Genomic DNA, 24,555 nt, shown 5'->3' on the forward strand with positions numbered 1-24,555 from the left:
AAACAACAAGAGGAGTCAATTTCTCAGACAAAAATTCCTGATTCAATTAAAAACCTTGCAAAGCACATATATTCATGTAGAAAATACAGGAGAAAGCCTTACAAATTCTAAGTAGTTAAAAGAACATAACAAATGGAATACATGCTTACATGAGCCCAAGAATAGGGAATTGTTCATTACAATGACATGAAAAAAGGACAAGTACAATTCTGATAGACAAAGCCATAGCACAAAAAGATGTTTACTTGTGGCTTGTACATACTGGATAATGGAAGGAACATATGACATCAGCTTGCTTAAGGGCGGAATGCTATACATCTGGCAGGCACATAATTTCCTTGGCTGATCCATGTTCTCCCCCTTACGCAAACTGCATTTCCAAAGGATACAGGAATTCTACATCCACTGTCCTAGCAAAGGCTTGTAGATATTTCATTTGGACTACCAAATGCCTAAAATTATATTTCAATAGCTCAATACCTTGAAATCAAGAGGCCAATGGGAAGAAACGAAATAATTTACTGATATGACCAAGAATTATAGAGCATGTTAAAGAATAAATGAAAATCATTTTCTAAAGAAAATCAGTGATTGTGATCAAGAAGAGAAGAAATTTATAATTGGGTCCTTAGATCAATCATTCATTCATTCCTACCTAGGCTTCTTTTAAGTGTCTGCAATATAAATGATTAAGAACTTCAGTAAATAAATCCCATCCTCTCCTAATTTTTTCTTCCATTCAGTCATGCCTGATTCTTGGAGACTGCTTTGACAAGTCCCTGCAGTTTTTCTGACATAGTTGGCCTCTGCCTTCTTTCTAGGGCTGAGAGAAACTGACCAGCCCAAAGTCAAACAGCTGGCTTTATGCCTAAAGTGGAACTAGAACTCACAGTCTCCTGGCTTCCACCCTGATCCTGTAGCCACTACACCAAACTAGCTCTATCCTACTTCTTAGGAATGCACAAGCCTATTCTCCAAAACAGCAGGCTCCTGGACTCACAAAGCAGCCTTTTATTATTTTGTTGTCTAAGCGGTACCTGCTAGCATTTGAGGAAATGAGGTCAAAAGATAGGCTTTAAATAGCCAGCACAACCTGAAAACAAAGGTATGGAAACTTCAGAGCTACTCAGTGAGGCTGCTGAATTAATGGGGATGAGTGCATGTGTTTGATAATCTTGATGTGGCAAAAGAGCGATCTTTCAAATATGTCACAAATTCATATCAATCACCTTCTCTAGCTTGGCTTTTCCTATCGCTATGGGAAAAAATATTCTAAGTTATAATTTACAAGAATCTGTGAGCCTGCTTCGCTGTTAATGGAAAGGAATTATTTTAAAATGAGAACACATACATTTCCCCCCTCCCGCCATGACAGAGACACACGTTTTATAGAGACACACGAGTGAGCTTTTCTAACTCCATCCTTAAAGGAAAGATTTTTGATGTTAACAATGTAACTGCACTTTCAAGTAGGCTCAGAAAACAAGGAGCCAGCAGGAGTTCAGATAAAGGCAGCTTAAAAGTCAAATGATTCTGACTCTGAACCTAAGACTTCTTACAGACAAGGTCTTTTCGTTTCCCCATTAATAGGCTGACTTGTGAGCCTAGGAACAAAGAGTGCTGATGTGAGGAATTCTGAGGAGAGTCAACTCATTATGGATGGGCAAGTAGAGTCTGAGTTGTGCAAATCAAAGGCCCTAATCTGGAGTAACTGGCTGTACTTGTGCTTGGAACTAATTTGTTCCAAGTTATAGCTCACCTTTTGCCCCTTCAAGGCCCAGAGCTACATCCTTTCCTGGGTCAGCCGGAATGAGGAAGAAAAAGACCTTCATTGGGGACCACCAATAGTGGACCTTGCTCTCAACTAAAATATCTGAATTGTTCTGGGGAGGCAAAAGTCACCCTCAAAATGTTAACCTCCAGCCAACTAAAATCACTGACTGCAACCATGTATGGCTTAATTTGAGAATGCATCTCACCAATTGGTTAGGAACAATTTCTTTTAAAAGTTTTAGGTTGGAAAGGAAGTCTTGTCAAATGAAGAGAACAAGAAAAGATGTAAACCAGAACTTTTAGACAATATAATCCAGATAAATTCAAATACTTTGGATATTGTCTGCACCAGGATGTCTCCACTGCACACATCTGATAAAGCAGATTAATCCATGGATATATGTAGCAATAAATATATCTTTGATAAAAGAAGGGTTTTTCCCATGTTTTCCTCAGAAGACAAACAGCTAAACATCTGGAATCCCAATCATGCTATATGTAGATGTAAAAGACTCATAGTTCATAGCCATCATCTGTCACTGAACGTTTAGCAATGTAAACTATATACTTTACTTCTACTACTTAAATTCATTCCAGAGACATCTGGAATCACAACCAGGGTAAGAACCTTCTACCATGGCCATCATACTCTAACCATAACTATGTAGGTCCCATGTAAATAGGGCGAAACATTTGGGGTTTGGCAGTGAGACTATCAACGGTAACTGAGTTAAGGGATAAACACATGTCCATCTTCCAACAAAAAATAAAATAAAAATAAAACATAATAACTAAATAAATACATTAACAAAACTCAAAGGGCAGATTTGATGGATCGCTAGTTCCTTTTCTACCATTGTTTTTTATGTTTCTATTTGCTCATTGAGATCTATTTCAGTCAAATGTCTATTTATTTACTCAAATCTTATGAAATTATACTGTCATTATTCAGGTAATCCTCATTTAGCAACACCAACTGAGACTGGAATCTGTCATTAAGTGATATGATAGTTAATTCAAAACGTCATGTGACCTCACTGCTTAGAGTTCCAACAGTCCAAGCTGCCATTGTTAAACAAAGACCTTATGGGTCGTTAAATGAGGATCTCGTATAACTTCCATTTTCAATTTCCTGCTAGTTTCCCATTGACTTTACTTCTGGGAATCCCATGGAGAAAGTCATAAATTGCTATCACGTGACACAGTACATCACAACATCTGTAATATGAGGTTGTAACTATCACCTGTAGTAACTTTCTCCCACACTAATCCATATTCTTTCTACAAGAAAAAATCAAGCTGGTTTCAATATTAGGAATTGGCCATCTCCTCAACCAGACGTGGTGCCAATCCAGATTAGGTGCCAATTTTACGGAAATAAGTAGTCCAAACAATTGGACTCATGGTGCTTACCTAAAGTAAAATATGGTAACTATTTGCAACATGCTATCTAAGTAGTAGAATGGACATCAATGCAGCATTCTTTCCCCCAAATTCATAAAGGAGAATTCCTCTCTACCCTCCAACCAATGTATGCCCCTCCTCTCCATCCTAAAAATAACAGCAAACCTTCCTGAGCTGCCCCCTCTTTTTGGGTGGAATTTCTTTCCTTTCCAAAGACAGTGTAAAGGGGTCACAATGTGAATGCGCTTGACCTTTTGTCTTGAACTAATCTAATTGTGTTGTCTTTGTGTAACCAGCTGGTAAAGGTCAGAGCTGTATTTAACAGGGGGGCCCTTTAGGTACCAAACTTGCCTTGCAGTGAATTAACTTGATTATATTTCTTTCAAATACATCACAGATCATGTTAACCCTCTTGGTGCTATTCTCTGTACCTATTCCAAGTCCAGAATGAGAAAATGCAGTGCCATGCAAGACGCCAACATTTGTAATATAAAATTGCTATACAGAAAAATGGCCCAGTACTGGATAATAAGAACTGATTATGAGATTGGCTAAAACCCAGACGTGGATGGGATTTTGAGTTTCCCAAAAAGAGCACGGCAGGGCAGTGGTGCTCAGCATGATGACCATTCCCAGTAATGACTTCTATCCTCCCCTTAAGAATGGGCTGCTACATAAAATTCCAATTTAATCTCTAACATTTTGCAAAGACTGTGGCATGCCATTATGCCAATACACTGGATAGCTGCACTACAATGAGCAAGAAGGGAGTAATGGCTAGCTGACTAATAGCCTGATCACAAATGTAATTAATAACTCACTGACCCCATTATAACAAAGTTTGTATCTTAGAATTTAAACTTAGTAGTTGGAGATTTAACAAAATGTCAGTTTAAAGAGCAGGGTGATGAGGCCGTAGATTGAATTGGTGGCATGGGGGGGGGGGGGGATTGTATATACTGAGTAAAACATCCTGGAAGTCTGCCCTTGGAAAAAACTTCCATGTCTCTCTATGATTCCATCAGGTGAACCTGGTTCCAGGGGCTCATGACTGCATGAACAAATTCCTTCTTCCTTAAAGTTCAGCAAACAGTTCTTGGGTAGACAAGAAACAATGGATGGAAACTATTCAAGGAGAGAAGCAACCTGGAATTAAGGAGAAACTTCCTAACAGTGAGGGCAATTAAACCAGTGCAATGGCTTGCTTTCAGAAGTTCTGGGTGCTCCATCCCTGGAGGTTTTAAGACGAGACCAGATTGCCTCTTGCCTGAAATGGTTTAGGGTCTCCTGCTTGAGCAGGGGATTGGACTAGAAGACCTCAAGTTCCCTTCCAGCTCTATTCTGATTGATTGCATATTGCCTGAGAGGGAAAATAGGCTTCTTTCCCAAAGGCCCCCAAGCATCCTGTTATTTCAAGTGGCTCTCAAAGGCTGTATCTTCATATGCTAAAAACCAAGCAATGGCCAAAAAAATCTTCCAAATAATACTCACCGAATTAGGTGTGAGGGGTGCTCCCACCACATCAATGATCTGCTCCTTGCTGTCACCTTTGCCTTCTTCTGTGCACAAGCCTGACTGTCCATCAGGATGTAAGCCACCGTCTGTGCTAGGTCCTGTGCTACCTGCTTTGGCTAGTGCCTCATAGCGGTGGCGCAACATCTGCAGCTCATATTCACAGTTTGCAAAGGCTTGCTTGAGCTCGTATAGTAGCACCAGATCACTGCGCAACTCATTGAACATTTGAACTATTTCTTCTGTCGGCATCGGGTTCAAATCTGGAAAGCAGGGGAAGAAAACTACATGAGGGAGACCCAGAACCTGTTGTCAGCTGTGGGGTTGCTGTAATCCTACTTTATTCCTAGTCAGATACAGAAATAAACCCAAACTCTATTGCCCAGGTCATTGGACATTCAAGGAATTTGCCTTCAGGTTCCATCCAAGCCTCAACAGTATGAAAGAGGGTTTAGATATTGGTCCATCTTGCAAGGAAGGCACTACCTCAAACACTCAGATAGTTCATTATTCAAGGTAACTGCTAGAGCCAAAGGTTCCTAGACTCAAGGAGGTTGCTATTCTCTGGATGTAAAGGTGGCAAAATCCAGATACAGCCTTGCCACAAGGCAACTATTTGTGCTTTGGAGGAATTAGCAACATGACAGAAAGATCTTCCTGCTGGCCATGTATGATCTGTCCAAAATGAGAGCTGCAAGGTACCAAAAGGGGATCAGAGATTTTTGGACAATAGTCACTCAACTCTTTCTTAAGTACTTTTCCCTACATGATGAGACTTACCTCCTTAATACTATTGCAGGGCTTCTGATGCCTTAAAAGTACCCACCCAAGAGAGAAAACGACAAAGACTGTTCAAATACTTTTCTACTGGAAAGGTTTTTTTTTAATCCTATGCATCATCTTTTGGTTTTGTTACCCCTTTTTTTCCTTAAACAAAATACATATTATTTTCAAACCCATTTGTATATAGTGTTATTGAAGGAACTGGCTGTATTACTAGGGGGAAAAATAGCCCATCTTGACTACAAAGGCACTGCTCCATGGGTCTCTCTCTCCCTCTCCCTGCCCTCTTTACTCACCTACTCCGAGTTCCATCAGCATCTGCTCCAAGGCTTTAATCTTCTTCTGTCCCACGGAGCTTGGCAGTTTCATCTGGAATACAAAGGTAACAGCCACACAGCTCTGAGCTAGCCCTCACTCACAGCCGCCTAGTTCAAACGGCATGGGAGCTTTGCTTTTATAGTGCACGGGAAGAAAGTGAGCCAAAGAAAGAAAGAGAAAAGGGAAATCAAGTGCTGAGAACCGGAGGCAGAAAGAAGGCCTGAAAGTTTGCAGACTAGGGCCAAGGGCAGGGACTGAAAGGCTGCTTGCAAGGGCTTCTCAGTTCTCTAGGCACCAAGATGCAGAGATATACAGCTTTATAGCTTCCATGGGTGACTGAATTAACAACAAAAGTTCTGCTCCGCTTGGCACCCTCTCCTGCAGTGCCCTGACCATCAAAGAGCTCAATTACACAGTAGCTAATGTGTGATGCTGCCCTACTTTACTGGCTCTTGCCAGCCTGATTAGGCTCAAGCACTAACAGACTTCCTTCTTCCTTTACCTGCTGAGCCCAGAGCCGTGGGATTCATTTACAGAGCCAGTTTCCTAACAAAAGATGCAAAGAGTCACAAAGCATGTACACTCTTACTCAATTCATAGAAGTGTGAACATACATTCACGTTGGAGCCAAAGAGGGCACAAAGTAGGGGCTGGAAACCTACGCTTGGCATGAGATCATACTTAGCAGGACCCTCGTGCTACAATTCAATGGATAGAGGTTCCAAAAAAATGTTGAAGATAAGAACCTAAGTATAAAAGCAATTGCAGACGACTGAACGGCTCATTTTTATGATGGTTTATTTTTAGATGTTAATCACTACTGCCTCTTTTTCAGCCAAATCTCTCAAAGTGGCATAGTTGTTCCTCTGAAAGTTAATAATTTTATAACTTAAAATTTGGGAAGGCTCTGGAAGCAAGTTTTCTACCACCCAGTTTACTAAAACCTAAAAGATCAGTGGGCTTCAATATGGTCTACCTTTCTATCATAAAGCTCATATCCCATGAACTATAGCCTGACATTTGTCAAGTTTTAACCAATCGGCCTGTTGAGTATTCTCAGCAAACTACATTACATATTGCTTTATAAAACTACCGGGCTGGTTAAGATGCCAATAAAGTCTTGAAAGAAAAGATGACTGGATTCTAATCATGTCAGTCTAACTGGAATTGGTATTGTAATTATCATAAAAATACATAAGCTTGCCTGAGTTGTCCTACAAGTAGAATACATGGGTTTTAAATCAGTCTTTTATTCCATCTCTACAGAGATGCTCTAGACGAAGTTTGGTACCTTTTCCATTAAGCCATAATTACTTCTGCTTTTAAAGCAGCTTTATAGTCACATTTTTATGGTCAGATGTAACTTTCAGGAACTGCTATCAGATATATAGAGATAGCAGAACAGTCTGATCTTGATGTGTTCTAACTCCATCATTGTTTAAGGTTTGCATTTATTCATCAGTTGCAGACTTTAATACTTTTCAATTTGATTTCTCCAAACTAGCTAGCCAATATATTTCAACTTCAAATTTCAAATATCATTTCAGAATTGGGAAGTATTTATTATTATTATTTTTTATTATTCCAAAGTTTTATAGCAATAAGAAAAGTAATCTCAATCTTAGTTGTGATAGGCAGGAATTTCTGCCCAATAATTAAAACAAGACCAAAGTGAAAAAAATGTCATAGACATGAATGTCACAGACCCACTTACAAATATTTGCAAGGAATTATATTTTTTGCAACTGGTTTATGGAAGGCACAAGAATGCCCGTTGAAGTACAATAGCTACAGTTACATTTTTCTTAACTAAAGGTGGACCTTATATCACAGCAGCTATCAAAACCATAAAACTCCAGCTCAATTACTATCTCAGGTCTGTTCTTTCCAAAGTGGAAGAGGTCGAATCAAAATTTCTCTAGACTCTGTTTCAGTAGCTTCCTGTGTGACAATTCAGCATCACAACTGGAAACAGAACTGGGGATGAACCTAGAGTTTTGACTTTTTTTAATCAACTACTGATTTAAGCTAAGCTTATTATTCGTAAGGTTCATAATTTCTCATCTTGCTAGATTTATTATCATTCCACATGGCACAGCAATGTAACATCTAACTGTGTTTCATATAGAGTTTCATCCAATGCTTTATTACCTGAGGTTTGAAAAGGCCAAACAGAGCATTAGAGAAAAGAACTTTTAAGTAAGATCATCAACCAAATTTAGCTAAGTTAAAGGTATCACCTATCCCAATGGAGTTTTGAATCTTTCCCAACCAAGCACATACCTAAGTTATTTAATTACTCTAAGGTAGCATAGGGCCTGTATTAGCATGCCTTGATATTGTGCGATTGGCAATCTAAGAAGGCAGATATAGTAATATATGGAGCACTTCACTTGGTGTTATAGTGCAAGAGAAATTGAGATTTTAATGGATATTTTATTGTAGTATTTATTTTAGCAAGGTCATTTTGCTGGCTGTATTATAATATAATATGCAGTCCTGGTTGTATTCTGCATTCTGGGAGCTTTCAGCCTTTTGTATTCTTCTTATATTAGTGCAGCAGTTTGAGCTTTGCACATACTCAGATAGTACCCAGTATCAGGATAGCGATAGCCCTGCCGTATTCCCAGCCCCCCAAATTTTGGGGAGAAAGAATCTGAAAAATTTTGCAACTCATCTCAACCTCTCGAAAGAGATATATTTTAGAACTGATTCACAATTGCATCTTTCGTAGTTATTCTTGGAACATAAACAAAAGCTCTACTGTCCCCCCACTGCACAGGTTTCATATGAATGGACCAGTACATAATAGTTACATCATAGTGAGAAGAGAGTGTGAAAACCTCCTAAGTCCTATGTGGGTTCACACAAGCACACAATTACTATCACATAAATGAGGCCAAGTTCTTAGGATTTACGCTGAACCTCACAATGTGACTGCTGCCACTTTTACTTAAGAAGCTCCGTCTACAAACAGGATCCTTTTAACTTAGCTAAAAAAGCCCTAGCATTGGAAGCAAAAGAAGACAAATGGGGATACCTTGGTCAGTACACAGCAAGACCTTCAAACGGATATGAAGATCAAATACAGGTAGTCCTTGACTTACAACCATAATTGAACCCAACATTTCTGTTCTGAAGTGAAGCATTTTTAAGTGAGTTTGGCCCCATTGTATGACCTTTCCTGTCACAGTTGTGAAGTGAACAACTGCAGATGTTCATTTACTAACACGGTTGTTAAGTGAATCTGGCTTCCCCACGGAATTGCATGACCCCAGGACACTGCAACCATCATAAAAATGAGTCAATTGCAAAGTGTCTGAATTTTGATCACGTCCCCATTGGGATGCTGCAATAAGTATGAAAATGTTTATTTATTTTTTTATTTATATGCTGCCCTTTTCCCCCGAAGGGGACTCAGAAAACAGTCATGAGTCACTTTTTTCAGTGCTGCTTTAACTTTGAGCCATCACTAAATGAATTATTGTAAGTCGGGACTATCTATAATGTTTTGATGAGGCTATGGCATTTCTTAAAAGAATACCAATATTTCCATACTTAAGTGGTTAGGAACAATATAACCAAACAAAACAATACAAAGTGAAGCTCTCACAGTGCATTGTTGACTTTTGCTGGCATCTTCAGTATAGTCTCATTTAGTTTAGAGAAGATTGGAGAATCTCACAAAGTTCAAGGTCCTCTACAAGAGAGCCTGGCAGAAAAATGGAGAGATGTTAAAAAAAAAGAGAGAGATTGATGGACACAGGGAGACAGAAGACCACATACCAGGAGGACATTATTTCCTACCTCCAAAAGTTTGGCTAGAAAGTAGCAGTAGCAAGCCTGAGTTTAAGAGTGTAGATATAAAATCTACATAAAGTCTTCTTTGGCAGTCAATAGAAGTAAACATTTTGCTCTGTTGCTGCAGCTGATCATAGGACTGAGCTACACATATCTGTACTGCATCTTTTGCCAAATTAAATTAACTGCTTCTATGCCCCATCTCATCTGAAGGCAGAACAAGAACAAACTCATTGGCTTCTGGCTCCACTTCCCAGTTTCCCATTTCTACTTGCATTGTTTCTATGTCGTTGGGAAAAATGATTTGCATTAAAAGGCCCTTCTCAGTATGTCGATTTGGAATCCTAGAAAATGAGGAGCCTGGGGAGGGCGAAAAACAGACTTACTGGGCCCACTGGAAGTCGGAAAATGGCTGTTTCCAACCTCCGGGGGGCGGGGGAGGACATTCTCGCCCTCCCCAGACTCCAAGAAAGCCATGCATACATGCGGGGGCAGCGGGGGATCAAGTGCACATGCGCAGGGGGCATGGCACGGGGGGCATTAAATTATGGGGGTGGACACACAAGCTCACCCAATAGCACAACTGCCCATGCTTTTGGCACCCAAGGCAAAAAAGATTTGCCATCACTGCCATAGAATGTTAATTAGGCTTTTATCTTACTTTTTCCACAACTTTGGATATGTTCCCTCTTGTATTTTTTCAAAAGTACTAAAATAAAATGGAGAACGGCACAGGAAAGATGCCCCTTCTAGGCCAAGCAGAGATTTGTCAATGGTAAATGATTTCCCTTATCTAGGCAATAAAATGAAAGACTGACAGCCCAGGAAAGACACTTGCATATTGCCTTCATGCTAGCAAAGAGTAGAAGTGATATGGATGGATTTATACATGTTAACAGAACACAGAAGATATATAGGGACAACTGAGAAGAAATGTTACTGTTTGGGTTGGCTTTGGAAAACACCAATTAAGCTTCCTTTTATTTTGGGGGGAGGATTTGGCCTGTGAATATTAAAGCTCCATTGGCTTCTTCAAGCAAGAGTATATTTTAATTTTACAATCATTAAGAAACGTTATGATTTATGTGACTGCTGTTGGACTAATATCTTTAAAATTTAGCTGGCTAAGCCAATTTATCTTTAAGACTGATGAAGGTTGATTGCTCTCTATGCAAAATGTATTAAAACTAAATGAGGAGTCTATTACTCACAGGGCGCTGATAATCTGTTAGGTAGGCTCCGTTAGCCTAGCGCTCGTCAACGGCGGGGAAGGCCAATGTTCCATTCGCCTCAATACCAGAAAGCACAACGCAGCTTAGACAACTGCTGTTCAGAAAAAGCAAATCTGACAAAAACAATAAGGCTTCTCGCCGATAAGCCTACGGGCTTGTATGTTATACCATTAAGGTGTTTTTGTACTGCTTTGAGAGTTGGGGGTGTTTGCCTGCTTGCTTTAGAAACATATTAGTGTTTGTGGGTGGGGGCAGCATCCAATATCACTTTCTGTATAAAACAACTCTGAATATTTTGCAACAGCACTCCCATTCTGATATCTATGGAGTTCATTAAAATGCTCTAGAGTACTGTATGTGGACCAAATTATAAAATCTGTTATAACTGAAAAGAGAGGAATGACTTTATATTGAATTAAAATAACTACCAGACAGAGACTTACTGGATAAACTGAAATACCCATCCAACGTAGCAGTAGGAGAAAATCTTGTGCCCTAACTGAATTTCAACAAAGGGGAAGAGTATGGCATTAAATCATTATCAGTGAAGAGCATGTACCTCATCATACTTTGATCAAGTCTCACATCATGATATGTAGCTATTAAGGTCTTCCAGAAAATCAGTGCCAAATCACAAAAATTACTTCAATTCCTCTGGGAAACCAAAAATGTCTAATATTTAAGTAACAACACTGGAGACAGAGGTAGAGCCATTTTTGGTATGTAGTATCTAAGTAAAAAAAAAATCCAACTGGTAGCCTCAACTATGCAATTAAATCTCCACCTCATTTTAAGTGGGAGCAGAGTTCTGATTATCCAGCCATGGCTGTGATCTTGCCTTTTTGACCAGCTCCCTCTGGATCAGGGGTGTCAATCTCAAGGCCTGGGGACCAGATCTGGCCTGTGGGGTGCTTAGATCTGGCCTGCTTAGATCTGGAAACAGCAAAGGACCTAGAAACAGCTGGCCCACAGTGCCCCTGCCAGCGAAATGGAGCTTCGTTTTCCCTGGCAGAGGTACTGCAGGCCTCTGAGGGTTGCATGAGGCCGTTGCAGTAAAAAACGGAGCTCACAAGCCCATTTTCGCTGACAGAGTGCTCAGGCCTCCATAAGCACTCTTGACACAAGTGTCATCAAGCTGGCCATGCCCTCTCAGGCCTCACCGAGGTCAAACACAACCCTTCATGTGGCACTCAATGAAATCGAGTTTGACACCCCTGCTCTAGATGCACTGGGCAAAAGTCACATCAGCCAAAGTGATAGCCCAGCACATCTATTGATGGTCATCTAATACAATTACTTTAACAATTCAACCTGAATAATCTCCCAAAAGAAAAAGAAAATTAAAAATCCAGGTGATAAGAAACTAGTCCAGTAGTTTTAACTTAGAATAGTACTCCATTCTTGACCTGCTAGTTTACTAATAGCCAGAAGCAACCCCAGAGGAGTCAGAAAACAAGAAAATGGTAGCTGCCATCAAAACCTCATTTCCCCTTTAATGTGCCCATAAAAATGATGGGGTTTCTATTGTATGATCATAGTTCCATACTGACCACTCCTATAGAGAGTCCTGCTATTAGCTATCATTTTGGTCTGTGGATCATTCAATTTGATGATCTTTAGATTAGGTAAGAGCAGCCATAGCACATAAAATTTCTGAATGACAGTTTGCTCCTAAGAGCCCAAAAAAAACATGAGATAGATTAGTGGAAAAGAAAAACTTATAATAAAGATAATACAATTTTTTATGCTTATATGCCAAGTCTTAATTTGATCAAATTGTTAAGGTATTCTACATGAGTATTTCAGTAGATACAGTATCTTTCATCAATTAAAAAGAAAGATCCAGCTTTATTCTGTTCTCATATCTTGAGCTTCTGTTTTGGTTAACTGTGAATGTTTGCTCATTCATATGAAGAATGGTACTACACTGTGACTGTAAAGGCTTGTCCACATCCTGTAATCTCTGGTTTTAATTCTAAAATCTTATGGGCTATAGGCAAGCCTTCACAGTTACAACGTAGTACAGTTCTTCATTCTTTTCAGGGCAAGACAGGGTCAGATTAATATAATCTTTCAACTGGCTCATAGTGGGGGGGGGGAATGAAATGTGAAGCAGAATTGAAAATAAAAATCAATTTGGTCAAAGATCTGTCTAAAAATGTTAACGGAAACCAAAAGACAAGTTTGTGGCCTCTCGGATGGAATCAACCAATGACATGTCTGTATCCTGATCCCTTATCGTTCAACTCAGAAAGGCCATTAGAGAATGTGGTCTAATAGTACTTAAACTTATTGTGTTTGATTAACAACTACTACTTTTTTCACCATGTAACAAAGCACTTCTTGACAGCAGTTCAGTACAACGTAGGGAATACTTTCATTCTAAGTAAGTGCAATAGCCAACAGCTAACCTTCAGTCCTTCTTCTTTGTAACAATCTACCAGAATTATTTATTATTGCTCAGGTCCCCAAATAACCATATGTCAAATTTTTAAAAAATGGATTGCTCAAGCTGAAGAAGTGATTAGCTAAGATCTTTTGGGTTAATATATTGTGGGTGCTTTCTTCCTCTGACAACCTCTCCCTGCAGCCCTCTTTGCAACGCCAGCTTGTGCTTATAATTATGCCAACATTGCTTTTGATTTAAGGACTCAGAGTCTTTGTCCTCACTATAAACAACCAGTAAATGTATGAACTGTGCAGCAAGAGAAAAATAAATAAAAGGACAACACATCAATATATGAGTCAAAGTCACATGACTAGATGAGCAGAGAGATTTGCAGAATGGCAGCAATCTGGGGGTTTCTCTTGCTTAGCTACTAGTGAAATACAAGCTGTCCAGTAAGCAAAAACTTGAATGGTGGTCCTAGGTTGACCCTAAGAATAATAAAGATTTGTGTTTGATTCACTTCCATAACCCCTTCTCCATCCCTGAAACTGGAAATGCTTGTAGTACCAGATCACATGGTCATGAAAGGTAACATTACCCATCTCAACTCTAAACATTCATCTCTTAGAAATAGATTTCATGGGTAAGAACAGATAAGTTTCTAGTCGAACAGTTGTCATTTCTAATATTTGACTTGCATTCAACATTGTATCAGAAATTCTTTCCTAGTAAGTAATTCCATCACTTTATTTTGTAAACCGGTGTTATGTATGAAGTAAATAAAATAAGTTCTGTTTCTCTGAGGATTTTCCCAGCAAGAATTCATACTTAATTTTCATATCCCAATGGACAAGCTATTGCCAAATACTAACAATCAGAGCATACTTCAGAATAACACAGAACTGCCATATTTACCAATGATTGGCTAATAAGAGATGCAAGCAAATAATTTCTATAAATGAATGGCATTAACAACTATTTATCTTAAGTCTATCATACATTTAGATATACTGCAAGTCATTGCCTGTACTCATGAAACTCTCCGAGAGGAATACCAATCTGAGTTGAGTAAAAGCCACTAGGAAAGAGCCAGATTCTTCTTACAAGGTCATTGGTCCACATTTCTACATCATTCGGAGACAATAATAATCTCCTCAGGGTTGGATTTTTATACCCTTAGTTATCCAGTTAGTTGAATTGCTCTTCATTAAAAGAAATTCTCAACTATGGTTTAAATTCCACCAAACAATCTGTGTCTCACTTATCCTGGAGGACATGAACAAAAAAAGGTACATGAAGATGATCTACAAAAGTCAAACCTAACCTTTTTGGTATTCAATGTCATCATCTAAGACTGATTGAAAATCCACCAGGTCCTACCCCAGATTCCACACATACATACATACATACATACATACATACATACATTCATTCATTCATTCATTCATTCATTCATTCATTCATTCATTCATTCATTCATTCATTCATTCGACTTATATACCGCTTCATAGGGCTTTCAGCCCTCTCTAAGTGGTTTACAATTTTTTTTAGCAAATTGAGTCAGCAACTTGCCCCCACAGTCCGGGTCCTCATTTCACCCACCTCGGAAGGATGGAAGGCTGAGTCGACCTTGAGCCGGTGAGATTTGAACCGCTGAACTGCAGATCACAGTCAGCTAAAGTGGCCTGCAGTACTGCACTACCACTGCGCTACCTTGGCTCCTTTACCAGCCATAACTCACTTGCCATCTCTTCACATGAGCTGATGGTCAGCTGGCAAAAACCTCATTGCCACCTCAACCCATAGCCCTCCATGTACCCTGATATTTACCAATATCCCTAAGCTCTGCTTCCTCATACACAGTTGATTGTCAGCTGATAAGAAAACATCTGCTGCTTCAATCAACACAAAATAGTAATATAAGATCTAACTTTCAAAAATCTGAGGAATGTGAACAGGTTTTGAGCGTGATTAACCAACTGTGATCAGCATGTGCTGTGTTAAGTGAACCTGTACAAATAATTCACTCATCTCTCACCTCTTCAGGCCCAGATATTTCTACAGAAGGATATTCTTAAATTGGCAAGTCTATGTTAAAATGCCATGAGTTACATAAAATAATGTATTAATAATAGTTAATAAATCAATAAATACATCTAGGAACAACCAAATTTTGGCACCTCCGTTTCAACAATCCTAAAATGCTTATGAAACTTCCAACACATTTTAAAGTGTCACACTCCAGTCAAGTGGTGACACAGTCTTTATTCACATAAGGGAATGAAATTATTAACATTAGGATATTTTCCCTTCCTTTATGTAATCCAACATCTGCTTGGCATTTCCTAATCACAAGTGCAGGTTCAGTACAGTTCTTTTAAAGTTGGAACATGCACAACTATGCAAAGTATTTACCCTATCCAGCTGTTCTTTCTCATGTCTGGAATCTAGAATGTTATTTTTATAATAATGTTTTTAAGGAAATTCTTTCATTCACATCTGATTTTAATGATATGTAACTCTTGATACTCTTACAAAAGTGATTTCAAGGCCTTGTTAAGCAGAAGTAATTCTGGCAGACATTCCTCTCCTACGATGGTTTTGTCATCAAATATGCCCCAACTGTTGAGCCAAATCCAAATTAAGTTATTCAGAGCTTCCCTTGCTTAAAAATCAAACCTCACAACTGCACTATAAGAAGAATTTATGAAACAAATGTAAACAATGCTTAGTAATAAATTTGATTAGACAGAAAAAAGTTTTGTTATCAGCAAATACATCAAAAAATACAGAACTTTATGACTTGATAAATTTATTTATTAAACTTATACTCCGCTGCAATCTAATAAATCTAAGTTGTTTGCATAACTTAAAACATCTACTGTATGATTATTGTGATGACAAATAATATCATAAAATCCTCCAAGTAAAAGAATGCAAGTGAAAATAAAAGTAAAAGTTGGTACAGTGCTTAAAGTTAAGAGAATGACCTCTGAAATATTTCCATTTTTAATGTTAACAATGGAAGTCTATATAAGTGTGGTAAAAAGCTATCTTTATTATGACCAATATTTAAGTCCAAATAAGTACACACAGGATTGCAGCTAAAATATGCATCCTGACTGCATAATGATGCTAACAGAAAAAAGAAAAAGCTATGATTTATGGGGTACCAAGTAGAAGAAATAAGAACAAGAAAATTAACTACCACTGTTCCTCTCTAAAAAAAAAACCTCAGGAACCAGAGACATTGCCTTCATTTTATAAAGCTTACCTATGTTATTGTAAGGTTTAAAATGAATTCAATTTATTTTTTAAGATGAATAACAACTCTGTGCTCAAAGGCATATAGATGGATAAATTTATAGTAATTAAAATAATTATAATAATACTAAATGTATTCACTGGCTGTAATTTAATCTATCATAAAATAGCTTTTTAAAAATAATTATAATTATTTATAATTGGCTTTAATATTTAAAATATATGAATATATGAGCATATTAAATTATACCTATAAAGAAATTAGAGCTTGCCAATACAACAACATTTGACATAATCTTTTCCATGCATGTCTCTCTACCACATAAAAATTCATAACGGTCACCTTTACTAAAAGGCTAGAGGGCCACTGCATTATGAGCTGATGAACTGGAAACCAACCCCTTTTATTGGATTGCATCAGGGCTTACTACTTGTGAGTAACTCAGATGACATTCCATTTATGCATATCCACCTAGCTTCATTAATATAGTGGACTCTGGCTCTCACTACATTTACTACGGGAACATGATAGTAAAAACAACTAAAGCACTTCATCTTTCTATCCATCAGAAGTTTTCCCCCATAACAGTGCACAATTTCCAGCTAATAAAGAGGTGCCGATTACCATTAGCTTATCTCACCAAAATGCCTTGTAACACCATAAATACTACAGAGATAAATTATTAATTGTCCCAAGTAATTAAATTTATCAAATCCAAATAAATATTACTGGCATTTTATGTAACTGCTTTGAAGGCTCAGCTTCTGAAGGGACAGTATTGATCAAGCGAAGAAAGACAGATGTTTCCCCTGTTAGCAGCTGATGAGGTCTGGCTTTGCATTAATGTCAGAGGGAAGGCAGCTGACAAAGAGCCTCTGCAGAAGAGCAAACAGGCATCCCATCTAGCCATTTCATAGGGGGACAAGTTCAAATATTGAGAAGGCACATTTAATACATACACATATTCAAGTGACCCCTTCCCTTGTGCCTAAACACAGGCAGAAATGCACTTTTGTCTTGAATAGTCCTAGCCTGCACCCTCCTTCCCTGTGCTCAGAGAAAGCAAGCACCACAGTGGATTGTACCTCATTAATCAATGCTTAAAAAAGTGCTCGGTTGGCTAGTAAATATTTAAAAGCCAGTGAGGCTGGATATGTGAATCAATGGGAAGGAAAGCTCCCTCTCCCCCCATTTCTTTTTAATTGGTCTGACCACCAATTTGTCTACAAAATCCTAGTTAGCAGGTAACAAGTAACACTACCAGCTGGAAGCCTTTCTTGGTGGAAGGTGTCCAGCTGTGAACTAAACAATTGTACCTCAGCATTCCCCAGTGTGCTCCATGGATCTGAGATTGCTAAGAACTTTCTTTCATCCTACTGTTTTTCCCTCATTATCAAAGATTTAGCAGGTTAGAATCCAGCCCTCTTGTCACATGCCCTACAAGAGATCGATACAATGATGCAACTTTGAAACAGAAACACACACACACACACACACACACACACCACACTTTTTCTCTGATAGTCTCTTCAGAAGGGTGACGGAGAATCACCTGACAATATACATTTACACAGGGGAAATCATGTCTTAATAAAAAGATAAAAAATAAAATAAATAAATTTATGAACTACTAACATGAAGCAATTGCATGTTTTCATTCTAGTTTGAGCTGATACTAATGAGAATCAAAGGAACACCATTTTAAAAGTATCTCCAGCTTTTAAAAGATTTTAAGTAAATTTTGTATTTAAAAAAAAATCAAAGTTGGCACACTGGAAGCTATACAAAACGTTTTACAAAATGGCTGCTATATCTTACTATCGCAAAGAGAAATAAAAGACAAAGTGCCTAGAGGGAAAATGTAAGTACTCTACACAGGAATAGCACCCAAATTTTGTCCTTTAACAATCAAAGGCAGCAGTTAAATTTTAATTAGAAATTGGCTGCAGCTAAAAGTACTCATATCTCTTCAAATTTCTCTAGGCAGCACATTTCCACCACAAATGAAATGTCTGTATTATAACATCACTGTTGCCCTGGAAGTGAGACTAGCATGCATTTCTCCAAAACAGAAGGTTCTTGACAAGTGCAGTTTCACCAAACCTGAATTCAGCTCTGCACATAAGAAATATTTCAATATATGTGCTGATCTTACTTGGGAAGTGTTCTACTAGAGTGCACCATAGTTGCATAAAATATACTGTGTTTTATAGTAAATACACCTATTAATTTCTATGATCATCATGAGCCCAAAAACTAAAAAGCATGATGGAGGGCAGGAAGCCTAGGCATTTAAAAAAAAAAAACGTTCCTTATTCTTAAGAAATACACCTCATGCTGATTTCTCTACTGCATTAAATGGAAAGATGGAATATGAACTTGAAGAGGATTTAATCTAGGCAATTAACAAATCCCCCAATTGTTCTCCAAAGCTTCCATATCTATCTAACTTTGTGTGTGTTCCATTCTACATTATTTCTAAATCTTGCCAATAAGGAACAGAAATAGAAAGAGGCTGATATAGGTGACCTGTTAGCAGAAATGGGAAGTCCAATAAGCCTGCATGCTGAATTATCCATGTATGCTAGATAAACTGGCTGGACATGACAGAAAGTGTAAAATTTGTAGAGGAAACAAACTAGACAAAGCCTAAGAGCAATGTTTTTCAACATTGGCAACTTTAAAATATGTGGATTTCATAGAAACTCCCCTATGAAGTTAGAAAACCAATAATATTGTTCCAAAACTCTAAGCAGGTTTCCTGTCAGCCTCTGCTTTGCTGCTGCTTCGGCTGCCATTGAAATGGGAAGGGGGGGGGTATTTGGGAAGGGAATCATTATGTGCTGGATGAAGATTCTAGACGCTGATCTGACCATCTTACTGCGCATGTGGAGGAAGGGAGTTTCCCGCGAAGGTTACTGTCCAGCATTCCATCCTGGTGATGTTTTTTGAAGATATCTCCACCGACTGTTGGATGAATTATAATTGGACTATGGACTGGGGTGCTAAGGAGGGCGGGATTGAATTATACATGATATTCTTTGCTTTCGCACCTAATTAACCAGATTCAGCTTAGCTTCGCAACTGTTCATTGTAATTAGTAAAAGTACACTTAATTTCAAACAAATGGAGTTGAGTGGTTTCTTTCCTGGTTATTAAATGAAGTTGCACCTGACAATAAGCTGAATCTCACCTCGCACCCAACCCGAAGCAAACAACTACCGAGGGGGGTGCCTTCATAGAAAGAAAGAAAATGTCCTTGCATGAAAGCGACCAAGAAGACGACTTGGGTGCAACGGCAGGACCATCTCTAACAGAAACACTAGCCGAACTGAGAGTGGAAGAACCTGCCGTCCGTCCCAGATAGACCTTGGGGTATGGGACAGAAAGAGGAATCTGAGGAATTACAAGCTGGAATCACGAGAAAGAGGCCAAAGAAAAAGCTAGCGGCTTACTGGAGTGGCTCTGGAGAGGAAGACTACAAAATCTCCCACACCATGAGGCTCCTCGAAGAGGCATGGAGTGAACGCCGAATTCGATGAGCGAGCTGTGGAAAGGGAACCAACAGAGGAACTGGAGAAAAGGTACTCACTGCATAGCTTAAGGGAGACTGGAGGGGCCAAAGGGGGATGTGCACAAGAAAACCCAAAACCAACCTCCCCCCACCCTGCAGCTAGAGACATTCAAAGAGCAGGGGGGGAGGCGACGCCGGATGGCTAAGGTCCCACCCTTAAGCGTAAAGTATGATGGAGAACCCAGAGATCTCGGGTTGTTTATTATTCAGGTCTGGAACTATATGGAAATATATGGGCCTGATTTAGAGGACAGATAATCTAAAGTGAGAATGGCCTTAGAGAAGAAAGCAGCCGACTGGATGGTCGGACTACATAATAGTAATTCCCCTCTCCTGAGGAATTTTGATGAATTTATGGCAGCCATGAGGAGAAGGTTCGACGACCCTTTGACCGAGCGTCGCACTAGGCTGAAATTTACGGCCCTTAAACAGGGAAAGAAAACTGTGCCTGACTATGTGCAGGAATTCCAGGAATTGTCAGCCTATATGAGGGGGTGGTCGGAAGAGGCCTTGCTGGATAATTTGCTGATGGATTGGATAAAGATGTTTACCAGCAATGCATAAACAAACACCTTCCCGTTGTTTGGAAGCTTGGTATGAGAACACTGCAGACATTGAGTTAGACTTAATCAGGCTTTGTTGCATGGAAGAGGGAGAAGTTGAGAAATCCCCCCAGCACCCCTAAAGCCACCCGCCCAAGAAGTGAGGGCAGGGGAGGTTTTGCAGGCAAAGCCAAGCCCTCCGCTTGTTTCCGCTGTGGAAAGGAGTGGGCATCGGGCTGTGAATTGCCACGTCAAGCTGACCCAATCTAGTCCACCCTCCCGTAGGGAAAGGAAACCTGAGAAGACTCCAGCAAGAGAAGGAGGCCGCCTTCGCTGCTGAAAATGTTTCTCGACGCTTCGAGCCAGAGGAGGAGGGAGACGAAAGCCCCAGCTCGTCTGACGACACTGATGATGAAATTTCTCATCGCTGGGTAAGTTCCCACTCTGGCCCTATGCTTATCCCCATTGAGCTTAGAGTGCCCTCTTCTGGCGCAACAGAAAAAACTTCTGGCCCTGTTTAGATTCTGGGTATTCCCGTGCATGATAAGCCCTGAAATGGTTGAGAAGCTGGGCTTGAAACTAAAGACTTTAAAAATCCCTATTGCTTTTTGCCAAATAGATGGCTCTATTGCGGGAGGCGGTCCTGCTCATTTTTCCACTGAACCCATCGAGATGTGGATGGGTACCCACCAGAGCTAATAACTTTTATTGTAGCGCCTGGCATGGACCGGCCCCTTATTCTGGGACTCCCCTGGCTCCATAGATGGAACCCGCACATAAACTGGAGGGAGGGGTGATTGCGGATTCGAACATCCACACCCCCCAGAGGGAAAAGGTGAAGCTCCAGCCTCTGATACTACTACCCCCCTCACTGGCAGCCAGGGGGCAGGAGAAGATGAGGGGGAGGAATGAATACCAAGGGAATATTGGGACCTCAAGGATGTTTTTAGTGAAAAATCTTACCCCCTCACAGACCCACTGATTGACCATTGATATTTTACCTGGAATAAAGCTTCCAAGCCCCAAATATATTCCATGACCCCTAGGGAGATGGAGGAAATGAGGAAATTTATTGATAAAAACTTGGAACGGGGCTTCATTGAGCCAGCAAGGCCCAAGGTGGCAGCTCCAGTATTGTTCAGGGAAAAGAAAGATGGCTCCTTCAGATTATGTGTGAACTTCAAAAATTTAAACTGCATCTCTGCTCAGAACCTGTACCCCTTACCACTGATGAAGGACATGCTGGCCCAACTGGGGAAGGGCCGAATTTTCACTAAATTGGACCTAAGGGTACTATAGAGTCAGAATTAAAGAGGGGGACGAATGGAAAACTGCTTTCAACTGCCCCCTTGGTTGTTTCCAATTTCGGGTAATGCCATTTCGCCTCCAGGGGGCGCTAGCAGTCTTCCTGCAGTTAATTAATGAGGTTTTACATGACCATCTTTACAAAGGCGTAATGTTCTATTTAGACGATATCCTTATTTACACGGAAACACGTGAAGAACACATGAAACTTGTTCGCACAGTTCTGAAAAAACTCCGGGCGGCGGAACTCTATGCCAAATTGTCCAAGTGAGAATTTCATCAGGAGAAGGTTGATTACCTGGGCTATCACATCTCCCACAAGGGAATTGAAATGGACCCCACTAAGGTCAGAGCTGTCACCGAGTGGGAGGCCACATGTGCACGTAAGCAATTGCAGAAGTTTTTGGGTTTTGCTAACTTCTATCGTCAATTTATTCCCTCCTTTGCTAAGATAGCTCTCCCTATAACTAACCTCCTTAAGTCAAAAGGAGGGGCCAAGCCTAAACCTAGCAAACCGCTGGATTGGACTATGGACTGTCAGGCTGCTTTCGAGAAATTGAAACGCCTCTTTGCGGAGGAACCAGTTCTCAAACACCCGGACATGGACGCACCTTTTGTGTCCAAGCTGACTCCAGTGATGTGGCAGTGGGAGCTGTACTACTTCAAGCTAATAACCAAGGTAAATTACAACCCTGAGCTTACACCTCTCGCAAACTAACCGACATGGAGAGATGTTGGGCCATTTGGGAGAAAGAGGCTTTTGCTGTTCACTGGGCTTTATCCACGTGGCGCCATTTTCTGGAGGGCTCCAAGCACCCTTTCGAGGTGTGGACTGATCATAAAAACTTGGAAGCACTGAGAACCCCCAGAAAACTTTCTCCTAAGCAGATGCGCTGGGCTCAGCATTTCAATAGATTCAATTTTACCTTGAAATACATTCCAGGAGGGAAAAACTTTATGGCTGATGCTTTGTCCAGGCTCCCTCAGTACAACTGTTCAAAGTTCAGTGTCGTCCAGCCTGTCATTCCCACAAAGGGCCTCGCTGCTCCTGTTGTTACTAGAAGTCAAACAACTTCTAAAGTGGAGGTCACTGAGGACTTTCTTTCTAACCTAAAAAAGGCCCTTACTGAGGATGACTGGTTCAGGCAACACATGGATGAATGCATGGATAAATTGACTGTGTCAGCCTCTGCTTCGCTGCTGCTTTTCGGCTGCCATTGAAACGGGAGGGGCGGCATGGTATTTGGGAGGGGAATCATTATGTACTGGAGGATTGTTATTAGGAGTTATTCTGACCATCTCTCTGTGCATGTGGAAGAAGGGAGTTTCCCGCCGAGGCCAACTGTCCAGCATTCCAACCTGATGATGATTTTTGAAGACATCTCCCACCTGACGGTTGGCTGAATTATTATTGGACTATGAACTGGGGTGCCAAGGGGAGGGGATTGAGTCATACATGATAGCTATTGCTTTCGCGTCTTTTTACTCAGACTCAGCTTTGCTTTGCTTCTCATCGTTTGTAATTAGTAAAAGTACACTTAATTCTGAAACATGGAGTTGAGTGGTTTCTTTCTTGATTATTAAACGAAGAGGCACCTGACAGACTGTAAATAAATTTACCTAAATACATTTAATTAGGATAACAAAATATCAGTTTCAATTTCAGTTCAGAAGGAGAACCTTATTAGTAAAAGTCCTAAGATTGCCATAAACTTAAATCTGGACCGCCCACTTGGACTAATCAAAATCCTTGCCACATTATACGCTGATCATAAATGGTGGGGGCATCAGATAGACCTCTAAATTCGGCTGCATATGTGAACCATAGGCAATTCATGATGTTGTGACACATGCAATGTCACTTGTTATCTCTTATTGGATGCCCATTATAAGAGGGGAATGTTGGCTTTATCTGAACATCTAGATATATTAGGCTGATCCTTCTTAGCTCACACATTTTTAATTTGTTTTTAATGCACAATTTTTTTTATTTTCTTTAAATGTTTTTGTCTAATTGCGTTTTATTTTTTGTAAAATTTCCTTTTGGGGGAGGGCGAGTTTGCATTTTAACTTTCTGATTAAAATAAAAATTTATATAAATAAATAAAAAATCATTGAGTCTAATGTTCATATTCTTAGCAACCCATGATTTGTTGTGAACTCTTATGAGTCTGACTCCAAAACCAAACCAGAGCCTTTTCCCTTCTGCAACAGCAAAAAATTGGCCACACACAACTAGCATTCCAAATACATGATTAAGAATTACTCTGATTAATCTCACTTTAAATATAAGTTTCCATATATTTCCCAACCTTACATCTGAAAACAAATCATACACAACCACCCTTAAAGCTTTGGAAACATAGCCCACAACAAAGCTATACCCTTGACAACTCTACTGTGAAGTTAAGGGGAGGGGTTACACCACTTCAAAAATGGTGCTCCAAGACCAGATTGCGTGACCTAAGGATGGAGCAGTTTGTTCTTCTCCCTAATGCGATCTGCAGAACTTCCAGATATACAACAAAACTGATTGGTGATATACAGTAAGAGAGCGATTGGTGATTTTGGGCAGGGGGTGGGTGGGAATAGGAAGGAGCATTTGGGATCCAGCTGGGTGGCAAAGCAGGCCCAAAGCCTAAGGAGATTGCAAGGGG

General features: G+C 39.8%; 1 protein-coding gene across 1 annotated transcript in view; it reads right to left on the reverse strand.

Annotated features, from left to right (window-relative positions):
- DMAP1 (DNA methyltransferase 1 associated protein 1) overlaps positions 1–24,555 on the reverse strand; it is a 54,778-nt gene that overhangs the window by 4,166 nt on the left and 26,057 nt on the right. The window contains 2 exon segments of the mRNA XM_032218810.1: positions 4,669–4,952; positions 5,769–5,841. Coding sequence (XP_032074701.1) covers positions 4,669–4,952; positions 5,769–5,841 — 357 coding nt within the window.

This window comes from Thamnophis elegans, chromosome 5 (genome assembly GCF_009769535.1).
Source record: "Thamnophis elegans isolate rThaEle1 chromosome 5, rThaEle1.pri, whole genome shotgun sequence".
Lineage (NCBI taxonomy): Eukaryota > Metazoa > Chordata > Lepidosauria > Squamata > Colubridae > Thamnophis > Thamnophis elegans.